At 40.8% G+C, this 13,976-nt stretch overlaps 3 protein-coding genes across 3 annotated transcripts in view; 1 reads left to right on the top strand and 2 right to left on the bottom strand.

Annotated features, from left to right (window-relative positions):
- Window positions 1-4,761, bottom strand: part of LOC109474965 (protein CREG1-like) — a 10,452-nt gene extending 5,691 nt beyond the window's left edge. Inside the window, exons 1-2 of the mRNA XM_019775461.1 lie at window positions 4,454-4,761; window positions 987-1,096 (exon numbers count right to left, since the gene is read on the bottom strand). Coding sequence (XP_019631020.1) covers window positions 987-1,096; window positions 4,454-4,647 — 304 coding nt within the window. The 5' untranslated portion in view covers window positions 4,648-4,761. The remainder of the gene's footprint in view (window positions 1-986; window positions 1,097-4,453) is intronic.
- The window catches only part of LOC109474580 (G-protein coupled receptor 54-like), a 27,379-nt gene extending 21,444 nt beyond the window's left edge, over window positions 1-5,935 (top strand). Inside the window, exon 5 of the mRNA XM_019774916.1 lies at window positions 5,615-5,935. Within this exon, the coding sequence (XP_019630475.1) occupies window positions 5,615-5,935 (321 nt within the window). The remainder of the gene's footprint in view (window positions 1-5,614) is intronic.
- A 3,101-nt stretch (window positions 5,936-9,036) lies between these two features.
- Window positions 9,037-13,250, bottom strand: LOC109474569 (retinol dehydrogenase 13-like). Its single transcript, XM_019774904.1, has 5 exons — window positions 13,112-13,250; window positions 12,348-12,539; window positions 11,270-11,551; window positions 10,036-10,267; window positions 9,037-9,136 (listed from the first exon to the last, which is right to left on the bottom strand). Exons 1-5 carry the CDS (start codon window positions 13,188-13,190, stop codon window positions 9,037-9,039), a joined length of 885 nt encoding a protein of 294 aa, XP_019630463.1. The 5' UTR covers window positions 13,191-13,250.
- Window positions 13,251-13,976: the final 726 nt, after the last annotated feature.

Below are 13,976 nucleotides of genomic sequence, written 5' to 3'. Positions count from 1 at the left end.
CTAGACCGGGGGGGGGGGGGCTAAAAGTGCCCGCGGCAACTTTGATGTCACCTAGCGTCTGAACGGCTAGCCGTAGAACGGCCAAACTTGGTGACTTTTACTAAAATATTGTTGGCAACAATTCTCTATCATTGGAATAAGATAATGATTTTTTGTGTTGCCATGGCAACGGGTTTCTGACAGGCATTTTTTGCTAAATTTCGTACTTTTTGTTTCAAAAATAGAATTTTATGGGTTTTATGTGAAGTTACTCATGGTTTCTAATATTAATAACATCCCATATAATTTGATGTAAATTTTATCATTAAATCTGCATGATTTATGCTAATTTGATGACGTCATTGGCCAAAATCCAAGATGGCGGACCATATCATTAGAACGGGTATATACAGGTTATTTTCATTAAAATTTCATCAATACTTCCATTTCTTTTTCCAAAAAAGGTTTAAATGAAGTTCTTTAGTATGTTTACAATGTATTTTAGGCTTTATCATGAAAAAAAACTATTTTTGAAAATTCAAGATTGATGATCCAAGATGGCGGATATCTTAAATATGCATGACGTCATCTTATGACGTCACCGGTGTTGCTATGGGCAACATAAGACTTAGTACACCATAATATTCTGTCATAAACACTTTTGGTACAGTTATGTTGAATACCATTTAGTTTTCAGGGAAAAACCTATTTAGACGGTTTTGGCCAATAAAATCACATTAATGACGTCATAATGACGTCATATTACGTCATAACGACATAAAAATTGTAGATATGATAAATTTTCACTAGTACACCATCCTCTGAAAATTTGGTGGTCATACGACATACCGTTCGCGAGTTCTTAGGGGGGGTGAAGAGAGACCCCCCCCGGTCCCCCCATGTCAAAAAAAGCCCGGTCTAGGTAGGGTTAAAGCTGAATTAAATACGACAACGCGATTATTGTGTTACTAAATGCATGTTTATTCTGCATATTTTTTATGCATTACCTGACATGGAGAAGCTAGCGTTGGGGTTAACCATCAAATCTTGAACAGTGACATCTAGCGGACTGAAGAAGAAGTACGGCACGCCGGTACCATTCTCCACAGGACCGTCACTGAAATAAACAAGTATCATTCAACACCCCACTGTTAAGCTACGGTCACAACCCGCAGTACGTGCTTCTGCGTGCTGTCTACGTGCAAAAACGTGGGCAAACGTAGGGCATCCGTGCGTGGTGAGTACCACCTCCGTACGGAATCCTGCGGATTTGGGAGCACGCAGACACGCCGTAGAGCTTTAAGTGTAATACTTTTCATGCGTGCGGTCTGCGGATTCACTTTCAGAAAAACGTAGCAGACGTAGCCTCCAAACTAGAAAGGCCAATATTTGCTTTGGAGCAAATACAGCGATGGGTTCACCACATTTTACCACATGGCAGGGAAAGAATGAGAAACACAAGGGAAAACAAAACATGAAAACACATGGGTTCACCACCACTTCGTGGTGTGGTGAACCCATAAAAAACCTACGGACAAAAAACACGTACGGCGGGTTGTGACCGAGGCTTAAGTAAATACGGAACTCCGTACGGAACGGACACGCTACTGTGCATATCCACTCTCATGCACGAAGTACTTCTTCTTTCAAAATACCAAAAATTCAATCATCATTGATTTCTTCAGAATTAAAAAAAACGGCTTAAAATTGCAGTAATCACTAAATTGCACCGATATTTTATATCAAATCACACTTTCAAAAATCATTTCGACATGATAAATTAGAAGTATATGTACACTAAATTATATACAAAGCAGTATGTTTTGAACCATGATTAGGCCACACCAAGTAAATTTTATGGATGACGTCTTTTGGAGATCCTAAATCTAATGCGAGAGGGTCAAAAAAACACAAAGGGCCCTAAAAAACAAGATGCCTAGATTAGAAATATACTAACAGACGACAAATGTTAGGACACAAATTGAATGAGGTAACACAGTGTAACAAGCAAGAAGTCTTTTATTCATCATCAACATAGCAATAAATCAGGTGGAACAGTGGACAGTGAAAAATTTTCTGTTATTGACAGGATGGTCCTGTCAATATACACTTTCTTCGCGTTACGGGTTTCACATCAATCTGACGATTTGCGGCACTGTCGTGACTCTTTGGTCATAGTTACAGGAAGCCAAATTTCTTGTGTTTCTTTCTAGGAAGAGGCCAAAATCAATGCGCGCGTGGACGTCATCCATAAAATTTACTTGGTGTGGCCTTACTGCTGTTTACATTTGGGTTGGATGCTCTCCAAATTGTAGTGACCTTTGCCCAAAAACATGTTTGCCGTACGCGTACGTCTACTAAAAATAAAGGGCAAGGTCGGATAACGAGGTCACGAGGCTACCATGTGATGTTTAACGCCCCCTAACTCACGACACCTTAAAGAAATAGAAATAAAAATAAGCTTTAAAGGAGTGTTGAAAGATAATGGATACAGTTATTGCACAATCCTGCGCGAAAGCTAAGGCCACACCAATTAAATTTTATGGATGACGTCCTTTAAAGACCCTAAATCTAATGCGAGAGGGCGAGAAAAAAACAAGAAGGGCCCTAAAAAACAAGATGCCTAGATTAGAAATATACTAAGAGACGACAAATGTTAGGACACAAATTGAATGAGGTGATACAGTGTAACAAGCAAGAAGTCTTTTATTCATCATCAAAACAGCAATAAATCAGGTGGAACAGCAGTTGTCGTCCTGTCCTGTTTTCGCGTTACGGGTTTCACGTCAATCTGACGAATTGCGGGCGTGGACGTCATCCATAAAATTTACTTGGTGTGGCCTAATTGCAAATAACATGGACTAAACGAACATTGAATCAGGGTACAAAATAGATATCATGTCGAAAAAGTAATTGTCTAAAACTATGTCTGTATGGTTTGACTTCTCTTTTGATGATAAGTAAAGAAAAACTGCGATGAAGGCTACGAATATTCAGGAAGGGGAAGAGGAACAAACCCGTTATGTTTCTAAATCCAGCAGGTCCACTATCCAGCAACAAAACAATGTTTACTGTATGTGTACTAAGGCCACAGCAAGTAATTTCTATGGATGACATCCGCACGCGCATTAATTTTCGCCTGATTTTGAAAAAAAACAATAAATTTTGTTGCCTTCTGACAGTGATCAACATGCCGAAAATGGGCAAAGATGTCTGCTGCCATGCCGGAAGGTGGATGGCAGATAACTATGAAGAGAGGAGACAAGAAAAGGCTCTGATTTAATGTTTTGTTTCTTACTTTGATGCAGTGATATGTGATGCTGGCTGTGTATATGTGATGTTCCCACTGAATGAAAAACATTCGTACAATGATTGAGTCAAAGTTTTGAAATGTAGGAACCTTGTTTTTTCGGCCCGCCTTGTTTTTTTTTTTTCGCCCGCTCGCATTAGATGTGGAATCTGTGGAGGATGTCATCCATAAAATTTACTTGCTGTGGCCTAAAGTGACATTTTGTGCCCCCTTAATTCACGCCCCCTTAAACAACTAAACGTCTTTCAATGTGTGGTGAAACGTATTCGAGTGTTTTGGATTGTTTTCCACTTCTTGTTACTTCCTTATACGAGGTTACCAAACTAAGTCCTTAGATAATATCCGTTTGCTTGTGTTTAGAAATAAAGAACACTGTATACATTGACGCAGGTGGATAGTGACTAACCAAACTAATGAAAGTATTTAGTTTATTTGCAAACTATGCCCGAGGGCTAATTGCAACACAAAATGTATACAGCATACATACATACATGAGTACATACATACATGTGAAACAAGTGACTATTCTATTCAGAACAAATGACTAGTCTAATATTAGCATTTAACAAACTCTAAATTTCTGCTGATTCCTTACAATGTAGGCTGTTGTTTTGATAGTGATTAGCCATGCATACATTTGCCCTACTGAACAGCTATGAAGTGTTTGGGCCTCAGTTGGTTTGACAATCTTTTCAGCCTGCATTTCATAGTATACTGCCGTCACTTAATTGAAATTCCCAGTGTGCGTTGAAAGGGGTCAACTTTTGTGGTTGGGGCAGGCTGTTTTCGGGGCTCTTTTCACTGGGAGCCAGACTCAAGTATCGGGCCGTTAGCAGTTTTCCTTCGGTATCCAAGAGCTCTTCACCCGCCTATCTAAAGTACCGCTACGGGGAGTTGAGCCCGAGGGGACTTGCCATAGAATCGGCCAACTTCCCCGAGCTTAACCCCCCCGTAGCGGTAATAGATTAGGCGGGCGTAGTGCTCTTGGCTACCGAATGAAAATGACAAACGGCCGGTTAATTGTTTGGCTCCTGGAGAGGTTTTAACAAGATGAACATATAGTTTTAGTGGTAATAATTTCTATTTCCCTACCTTTAATTCTTGTATTCTTATCATTCCTTTAGAGTTGATATTTAATAGCAAAATACAGAAGTTTTTTTGTACCTGACAGAGAACACGTTGGTGAATGGTTTCCCCTTCATAGGCTGGTGTGTAGATATGGAGGCCAGACTGCCCCAGTCGTTGTTGTGCACCACATAGCGGGCCATAGCGGCGTAGTCGCCGTGTGGTGGCGGGTCCGAGCCCGCTAGTCCCCCGCTTAACATCGCCGCCACGACCGTTAGAATCACGGCGTACATCGTGATGATGTTTTAGATGCTTGCCCGACGAAAGAAATGTTAGAATGTAACAGAGGTTGAACGGTTGGTACAAAACAGGAGGAAATGGTAACACAAAGTGCTGCGCAGGGGGATTTGTGGAGGTCGACGGTTGACCCGGATGTTGTTCTAAGGAACTTCCGGTGAGCGGTACGGACTGAAATAAATAATGAGTTTCTCGTCCGCGCTACTCTCCAAACACAAAACAGAGATCTCCGTCGTTGGGTTCTGTATATTCAAAGCTCCCTTGGTACTGTCGTTCTCAGAAAAAATGAAATCATACTTAAAAAACACAAGGGTTCTACGATATTATACCTTCGCCCAACTTCGTTAACGAGCCTTCACGACTATCGAATTATGTTTTAGAATTCAATTGAATACGCAAAATATATCCTCATTTGCATGTATCAATTATGATTATTTCAGTTGATTATGTTCTCCACCCATATATATATAGTGGTTGTGCAATGATAGTTTTATCCTATCAAAGAAGGTTATTGTGACAACTTGTGACATAAGTGATTGAGAATTATAGGAAAACCGGCTTTTATCAATTATTTAAATTATGACATAATTTACATAAATAATAAGGGGAAACGTCCGTCGGGAATTTCATATTTGCGGCATTGGGGAGTTTGATAAAAGTGGACATCAAAAATATTATGTATTCAAATCATGACCTCATTTGCTTAAATCATTAGGAAATGCTAAGAAAAATATGTCCCTTTTTGATAAGATTTGATAAGAGTACAAGTATGACCAATTGATATAAGTCTCACAAATGTGGGTTTATTTGCATAAAAGCATTTTTTTTATAATTCATTGGTCGTATATGTTAGCATCGGTGAAGTTAGTTATGTGTACTCCATATTCTTTTTAATGTTTATCGTTACAGTTTTTCAAATTTGTTCAGTTGCTTGAGTAACTGTTATGTCGTGTATCCCTCTAGTTTGTCGGGGTTTGCCTGAGCTACGCCAACTCCGCCATGAATCCCTTCGTCTACGCCATAGTTGGCGACAGCTTCCGAGACTGCATCCGGCAGACGTTCTGCAGGACCAAGCGGCAGCGCCGCCTAGCAGCTGGGACCAGACGTGCATGTCCAAAGAGAGCGTTTCCCGTCCATTCCCGGGTGTCTACCCGTCAGCTATCCCGTGTGTCGCGCACACGTTCCACGGGTTCAACAATAGTGCAGCTTTACGTAACCGTATCAAATAGCACTGAAGTACAGATGACTAAAATCACTTCCCGTGAAGCTGAATCTTCAGTGTAGATCTAGTTTACAGAAGTCTAGTGTCGCTTGAGAGTTTTGGACATACAATTATTCAAATGGTTTAAAAGACATTTATTTTCAGACATTCCTATCCGAAATTCACAACGATAGCAAAGCTGTGAATGCTAAGAACAAACTACGTCTATACAGATTACTAAAACATTCCTATAACGAAGAAAAATATCTCAACTTAGCGAACATACGTCACAGGTCCTCCATTACAAAACTAAGAATCAGTTGTCACAAATTACGAATCGAATCAGGAAGACATAACCGCACTCCTCTAGAACAAAGAACCTGTCAATTCTGTAGTTTAGACCAAATAGAAGATGAAATAGATTTCACCATAGATTGCCCCTTGTATAGTAGAGATAGACTCATATTTTTTAGACATGTATTAAGTATATTTCCCCACTTCAGATATTTGACTAGTAAAGAGAAATTTGTATTCCTTTTAACTTTTGATAAACCTACTATAAGTAATCTCACAGCCGCATATATCCATACAATTACTACTAAGCGAGATGAAGCCGAAAAGAATAGAAATTAGACATTTATTTACACTCCTATATGTTCATATGTATGTAATGTATATATGTTTATGTTCATGTTCTGTACCCATGCGACCTGTACTTAGTTCTGTAGAACACAAAACAAATGTACAACAAAGGTCTTCATTCATTCAAATGGTGGGGTCGTGTGGCGTAGCGACAGAGTGCTCGACTCGGAATCAAGGGGTCCCGGGTTCGAGTCCTGACATGCCACCGATCTTGTGCCCTTGGGAAAGGAACTTAACGCGACTTTCCTCACATCGCTCAGGTGAATTACTGTACTACATTGCATTAATATTGAAAGAAAAACCTGAGTGTGCCATCATCACGTCTTGTGATTAGATGTTGGAATAAAAAAAAATATTGAAATCTTGTGTAAGGTATAATAGACATGTGTGTCTACTAACTTACGGAAAGTACGGTAAAAGTATATACCACTATCATAAGCCGGCCATCTGGCCATAACGACCGCTTTTTCTCGGTCCTGATTTCTCTAGATCTAAGCATTAAGGGATATGCTTAAGCCACTGTCCAAGGCGACCGCCACCGGTACTTTTCGGGAACGCTTCAGTGAAGAACTAGCGAAATTTCTACCTCATTCTTTTTTCATAAGAAGGGAATTGTTACTCTTAGACGGTCGTCTTAGACAAGTTTGACTATGCTTAGCCCTTGGGTATTAAAATCCAAAAACTTTTATGGCATGTTCACGATATAATAGCCCTAAAATATAAAATAACGCATGTACAAAATGTAATATTATGCTCCTTGTATGTACGTGTAAATTGTGGCAATTTTTAACAATTGTTTTCGAATTCTTTTATCAGCTGTACATTTGACAAACTGGTGCATTACATTGTAGCGGGCTTTACTGAAAATCATACACGGTTAACGTTGTTCCTGTTTAAATGATATTACACAGTTTTAACAGTGAATGCAAAGGGTAACGCTGTAACATGTAATTTATTGTAATGTACAAATATATATGAACGAAAACTAGCAATAAAAGTAACCTCAGCTAATTCTTGGGTTCCTACAAAAATATCAAAATTAATGGAGAACTACCCACTATTTTGCATGCCAGAGTGTCCATTATGTTGTATGGAGAAATGTGTGCCTGTTGTAACGTACAATACTATTGTAATTATGTTTCATCTTACAAAAAAAATTGTTTGCTCAGTATCTTCTTTCTCTTCTCCAAACAGTGACCTCTGACCTGAATCAATGTTGTGACTGTTCCCATGTTAACTAGTGTCGGGTTACATCATGTTGCAATTTCATAGCAGGAGGGATTTAGACTCCTGTCTGGCCATATGTATGAATATGTTTGAGTAAGAATAAACAGAGCAGATCATATGTGAAGGTAAACATTATGCATTTGCCTTGCAAATGTTACCTTTCTAGTTTGCCATGTATGTTTTCCATTGCCAATACTATAGTTCATCTTCTCACGTGTTATCAATTATACATTCAGGGATTGGAGGTATCAAAACGTTCTTGTAACATATCTAAAAAGATTATCAATATCATTACTACATAAACTAGGAAATATAATATCTACGAGAAAGTGGACTCCATCTTCTACCTTGGTACTAAATATTATTTATTAATGCATACACACAAATGAGAAGAAATTGCATAGTTTCTGTTAAAACACTGTAGTAACTGATTCTTTATTTCTAGCTGGTTTTTGATGCTACATTGCATTACATACCTTTATCTCATATAATCAACCACATCACACTTCTAGCAGCCCTTCCAGTAGTCTCAGAGAGATGACCCAATAGCACTAGCCTCTACCAGGCTTCCGGAACCGGTTGGAAAGAGTAGAAATTGTCCAGACAACATGGACGCATAGAAAGCGAACATGCCACGGGATCGGGAGTGGCAAAATGTACTCTTTGGCAAACCAACTCCCCTAGCTATAGCATGATATCTGACTATTCGTCGTTTTTTCCAGCCGCTTTCTCAAGCCTGGTACAACAACACCTGACAGCAAGACACTATGTAACAGCCAGGCTAGACGTACATTCATGATTTTCACATTTCCCATAATGCCTAGTTCAGGTTACGGATATGACGTAAGAAGCGGATAGACTCTAGACAGAAGTGACATGATGACATTTCAGTAGATTATTCTTCTTTTTCTTTCGTTTGGCACTTAATAAAATAATAATAACCTTTATTGTACATTCATACCCTATCGGGCTAAGTACAGGCGCACAGATGAAATGGGTAATATACATGTTTGTAGTACAAACAGCTCTAAAACTACTCTAATACAGAACTTCGGCTTCTTCCCTTTTCATTGTGATGTTAAAAATATAATTTGAAATGGGTTTGTATAATACAGGATGATCAATTAGTCTTGGTCACATATGTAGTTAAGTTGTTTACATCCTTACATGTATGCAGGTAACAATCTCCAAAATGATGAATATTCATGATGGTTGCTTCGAAAGTGACTTACCCATGATGCAATGGGAACTGTCATGGCACCGTGACCATCACAAGGCATTATGGGAAGTGTGAAAAACATCATTGTGAGTAACTTCAAGACTTGAGTCCAACCATCTTCTCACTGATGTCCCAGAGTTGGGCTGCTGCCTTGTCGTCCATGCCTGCAGCTGACGTCTCTTTTGGCACACAGTCACTGTACGTACACATACACAGGGGATTCAAACATTAATTGAATGAATGAATGAAGGAAGGAAGAAGGAAGGCCGGATGAATGAATGAACGAATGAATAGATAAATGAATTGAATGAATAGATTGATGAATGAATGAACGAATAGTTAATGAATGAATGAATGAATGAATGAATGAATGAATGAATGAATGAATGAATGAATGAATGAATGAATGAATGAATGAATGAAAGAATGAATGAATAAATGAATGGATAGATGAGTGAATGAATGAATGAATGAATAAATGAATGAATGAATTACTATATATTATAAAGAGAATATAGTAATTCTGTAGTATATAGACTTTTATTACTTAGAATAAACTTTGAGCGTTAGAATTTAACATTTCAATGTTCAATACTATGTTCTATATCATCTAGACCACACATAGTTGCATGTGCATTTAACCCATCTGGCCAAGAATATTAAACAGAGATTATTCAAATTAATTATCATTAATTCATTTTAGGTCACACCGATTAAATTTTATGGATGACATCCGCGCGCGCATTGGTTTTCGCCTTTTTTTTTTAAAAAAGGTCACTTTTACCGAGGCTCTGGCCTGGCTCTAGGCCTGGGTAGTCCATGGTAGTTGCGACAATACGGAGCCGGGCACCCAGGCTACCGAAGCTCCACGACTCAAGAACCGGTTCATAAATCACGCAAAAAGCCAGCTTGTGCCGGCTTGTTGTGTACTGCCACAAACTCACAAATTATACCAGCTTTGTATTCTTGTGGTTTAGTAGCATTTTTTTGGCCGGATTTTTTTTCAATTCGCCCGCGTGCACTAGTTTGGGGGCCTTCAGAGAATGTCATCCATAAAATTAAGTCGGTGTGGCATTATTATCATAAAAGACCTACCTGAAGTATAGCCCGGTTGTGTTCTCCCATTCCTCGGCTACTGCACAACAGATCGTGGTCTGGGCTCCCTCCTCCCAGGTCTTCCCTATTATACCGACAAACCCTTCTATGATCTTATTGGCCACCCTGGAAAGCCGTTCACCGAGTGCCTCACGTAAGCGTTCCTCCTGCTGTCGGTGTATTTCTGTGTAGATCACTCCCGGGTGGAGGGAATTGGAGGTGACCCCAGTTCCTGTACGGTTTGGAAAGGAGAATTGCACAGACTTCTGAAAATAGTTTCATCAGGTTGGTGAAACATATATGATATAGGGATTTTCTTTCAGTACACAACCTATATTGGCTACATATAGCGAAGCAAAACTCCAGTCAGAAGCTCTGAGAAAGGTTTTTGATAGACACCGAAATGTAAATGGATAGCAAGGTAAGAGTTGATGTAACAGAAAATCCATATATCCTTGTGGAGGGCCGCATCGTCGACAGATGAGAGCGGCGAAGATGATGATATCATGATATCCTTGAATTACAAAGAATTTCACAATAGATTTTATATTCCTTAGTGAATAAGTTTTTTGATGCTAGCAAGCGGTAAATTTCTTATACAAACAAGAGCTGTTACTTATTGACATAAGTCTTCAATACCAGCTGGCGTTTACAAGTTCAGACCCTCCACCCCCAACCCAAAAAATGCTGTTACAAAGCGTCCTCCATGCTGTACTGTTACTAACTCTACTGTAAGAATATTTGATACTTGGAGCGTTTGAAATATCCCGAAAGCAAACTACGTGTCATCTAATTTTAAATGACGTTTATTTTTTGGTACGGCCTATGAATAGCATAGCTACAACCAGCCTAAGATACAAATCTGGCAACCATTTTCCGTCATTGACATCACATTTCTGCCTCACAGATATCCGCATGCTATCGGTTTAATTCAACGTACTACCTCAAAGAATGACCAGAAAATTGACTGAAAATTATGTTTGCCACCCTGAAATTGCATTAAATGTCTCTAATGTTGTTATTCTTGATGCGGTTGTTTGAATTTTCAATTGTGCGTGAATGTTAGTGGTTTACCACGATAAGCTTTAAATGAATTGTTATGAAACTCCACAGATAATTAGGATTTGATTAGACCAAGATATAATTTCATATTGGGGCCCCTGGCGGCTTGTTACATAGTACTGCAGCGAAACTTCCATGCCCAATTCTGATTATAATATCTAGTGATATTTACCTTTTAACCTCCTGGCAAGTTCCCTGGAGAACAGTACATTAGCCAGCTTGCTTCTCTTATAGGACTCTGCCGGGTCATAGTCCTTCTCATATTTGATGTCGTCAAAATCTAGCCCGGTCGTGAAAACGTGTGCCAGAGATGAGACGGTGACGACCCGGCTGGGCGCGGACTGTTTGAGCTTGTCCAGGAGGAGGTTAGTGAGGAGAAAGTGTCCCAGGTGGTTCACTCCGAACTGCATCTCAAACCCGTCTTCAGTCACCCATCTAGGACAGCCCATCACACCTGTTTTATGTAAGGCCACACCGTCTTAATTTTATGGATGACATCCTTTGAAGACCCCCAAACTAGTGCGCGCGGGCGAATAAAAAAAAAATCCGGACAAAAGTAAAAATGCTACTAAACCGTTGGCATAGTGAATTTGCGGCAGTACTTAGCGACGTATACGACAAGCCGCCACATGCTGGATTTTTGCGGAATTTACGAATCGGCACTGTACGTATGTAACTCGCCTTAGCTTAGGTAGCCTGGGTACCGTCCTCCAGAGTTACCATCGGTTTCGTATTGTCGCTAACTAACACGGACTACCCAGGCCTAGAGTCAGGTCAGAGCCTCGAAGGACGTGATTTTATTTTATTTTATTTTATTTTTCAAGAACAGGCGAAAATCAATGCGCGCGCGGATGTCATCCATAGAATTAAGACGGTGTGGCCTTATTGAAGGGCGCATTATGTCATATTTCTCCATGAATAGTTTCATCAGGTTGATGAGTTACTGAGTATTAAGAGAGACTCTTTTTATTCACTTTTGATTTGGACGGCATTGTAGATACAGTTTCCTGTAACCACGTATGTGTACGTGTCTCTCGGCTTGGCTACGAATGTGTGTAGATATGTAGATATTGTACATTTTGGAATGCATCTATACATATAGCAGCGACACCTCTGCTGCAGTGCAATGTGAACCAGTCAGAATTGCCCTGAGGAAGGTGACAGACGGTCACCGAAACATCGGCTGAATACAAGACTTGGTTAATATGTAAAAAGAATGTCTTTACTCAGTAAGTGAGCTTCTACCGTACCTGCATTGTTGATCAGCACGTCCAATCGCGGTTCAGCTTCGTTGATGACCTTTGCAAACTGTCTGACTGACGTCAGAGAGGCGAGGTCAAGTTTGTGCACGATGACGTTCTCGTTCCCAGTCTGGCTGCGGATGTCTTTAGCGGCCTGCTCCGCTTTCTCCAGACTTCTGCAGGCCAGAATGACGCGGGCACCTGGAAAATTAAAACAGGGAATTGAATTGTTATATTTCCCTTTATACCATGTTATGGATGAAATATATTGTTTTATCTTGTGTGTTTTCTCCTCCTTTTGTCATTTGGTCCAATTGATTCAGCTTCTTCATTTTTATACACACATGCCAGAAAGTATGGAGTAGTCAAATACCCCAAGACAGGTTTTAGGCTTTTATAATTGTTTTATTGTGGTTATTGTGGTTATTCTCAGACCAAAAAAAAAAGTTCAATGTATATTTTGTTTACTGAAAAGCACTGTATGAAGGTTTCGAGAACAATTCTTATACCACGAACATAGGGGTATTGAAACATAAACCAGCGACACTTACAGTTACAGGCACGTAACCTTTTTCACGCCAGGCATATACAGACACGTCACGTCAGTAATTGATCAAACGTGCCAGGGAGTCTATGTCGTCCACCGTCTCTGTTTAGTGATGGCTGGAGTGCCCTGATATATATATAGAGCTTCGTTTGCACCTCTTCATACAATTCTGCTCAGTCTCCTGACTTTGTCCAGTGAAACTATATGATCTAGTAGATTTCCCTACCTCTCTCGGCCATGTCCCTGGCTGTCACCTTCCCGATTCCCGTGTTAGCTCCCGTGATGATGACAGTCTTGCCGTCCATCCTAGCCTGGCTCTCACACACCCCTCCTGCTGCCCATCGGCGTGCTGGCACGTACAGTACAGCTGCAAGGTCATACATGGTCAGTACCAAGGACAGCCTAGCTTAACTCTCACACACTCCTCCAGCTGCCCGCCGGCATGCTGACACGTACAGCACAGCTGCAAGGTCATACATGAACAGTACCAAGGACAGCCTAACCTGACTCTCACAAACCCCTCCGGCTGCCCACCGGCGTGCTGGCACGTACAGTACAGCTGCAAGGTCATACGTGGTCAGTAACAAGGACAGTCTAGCCTGATTCGCAGACACCCCCCCAGCTGCCCACCGGCGTGCTAGCACGTACAGCACAGCTAGCTGCAAGGTCATACGTGGACAGTACCAAAGACAGCCTAACCTGTATCTCACACACCCCTCCAGCTGCCTACCAGTGTGCTAGCACGTACAGCACAGCTGCAAGGTCATACATGGTCAGTACCAAGGACAGCCTAATCTGACTCTCACACACCCCTCCAGCTGCCCACCGGCGTGCTGGTCCGTACAGCACAGCTGCAAGGTCATACATGGTTGGTACCAAGGACAGCTTAGCCTGACTTTTACACACCCCTCCAGCTGCCCACCGGCGTGCTGGTACGTACAGCACAGCTGCAAGGTCATGCATGGTTAGTACCAAGGACAGCCTAAACCGACTCTCACACACCCCTCCAGCTGCCCGCCGGCGTGCTAGCACGTACAGCCCAACTGCAAGGTCATACATGGTCAGTACCAAGGACAGCCTAGCCTGACTCT

The sequence above is a fragment of the Branchiostoma belcheri genome, unplaced genomic scaffold (assembly GCF_001625305.1).
Source record: "Branchiostoma belcheri isolate BF01 breed outbred unplaced genomic scaffold, Haploidv18h27 scaffold102, whole genome shotgun sequence".
NCBI classification, from domain to species: domain Eukaryota; kingdom Metazoa; phylum Chordata; class Leptocardii; order Amphioxiformes; family Branchiostomatidae; genus Branchiostoma; species Branchiostoma belcheri.
This window is presented reverse-complemented; position numbering and strand designations above follow the sequence as displayed.

Coding starts and splice junctions, on each gene's coding strand:
- LOC109474569 (XM_019774904.1), bottom strand. CDS start 13,190: ATGGACGGCAAGACTGTCATCATCACGGGAGCTAACACGGGAATCGGG. Junction 12,540..13,111: donor CAGGGACATGGCCGAGAGAG/GTAGGGAAATCT, acceptor TTAATTTTCCAG/GTGCCCGCGTCATTCTGGCC. Junction 10,268..11,269: donor ACTTGCCAGGAGGTTAAAAG/GTAAATATCACT, acceptor CAAACCGTACAG/GAACTGGGGTCACCTCCAAT.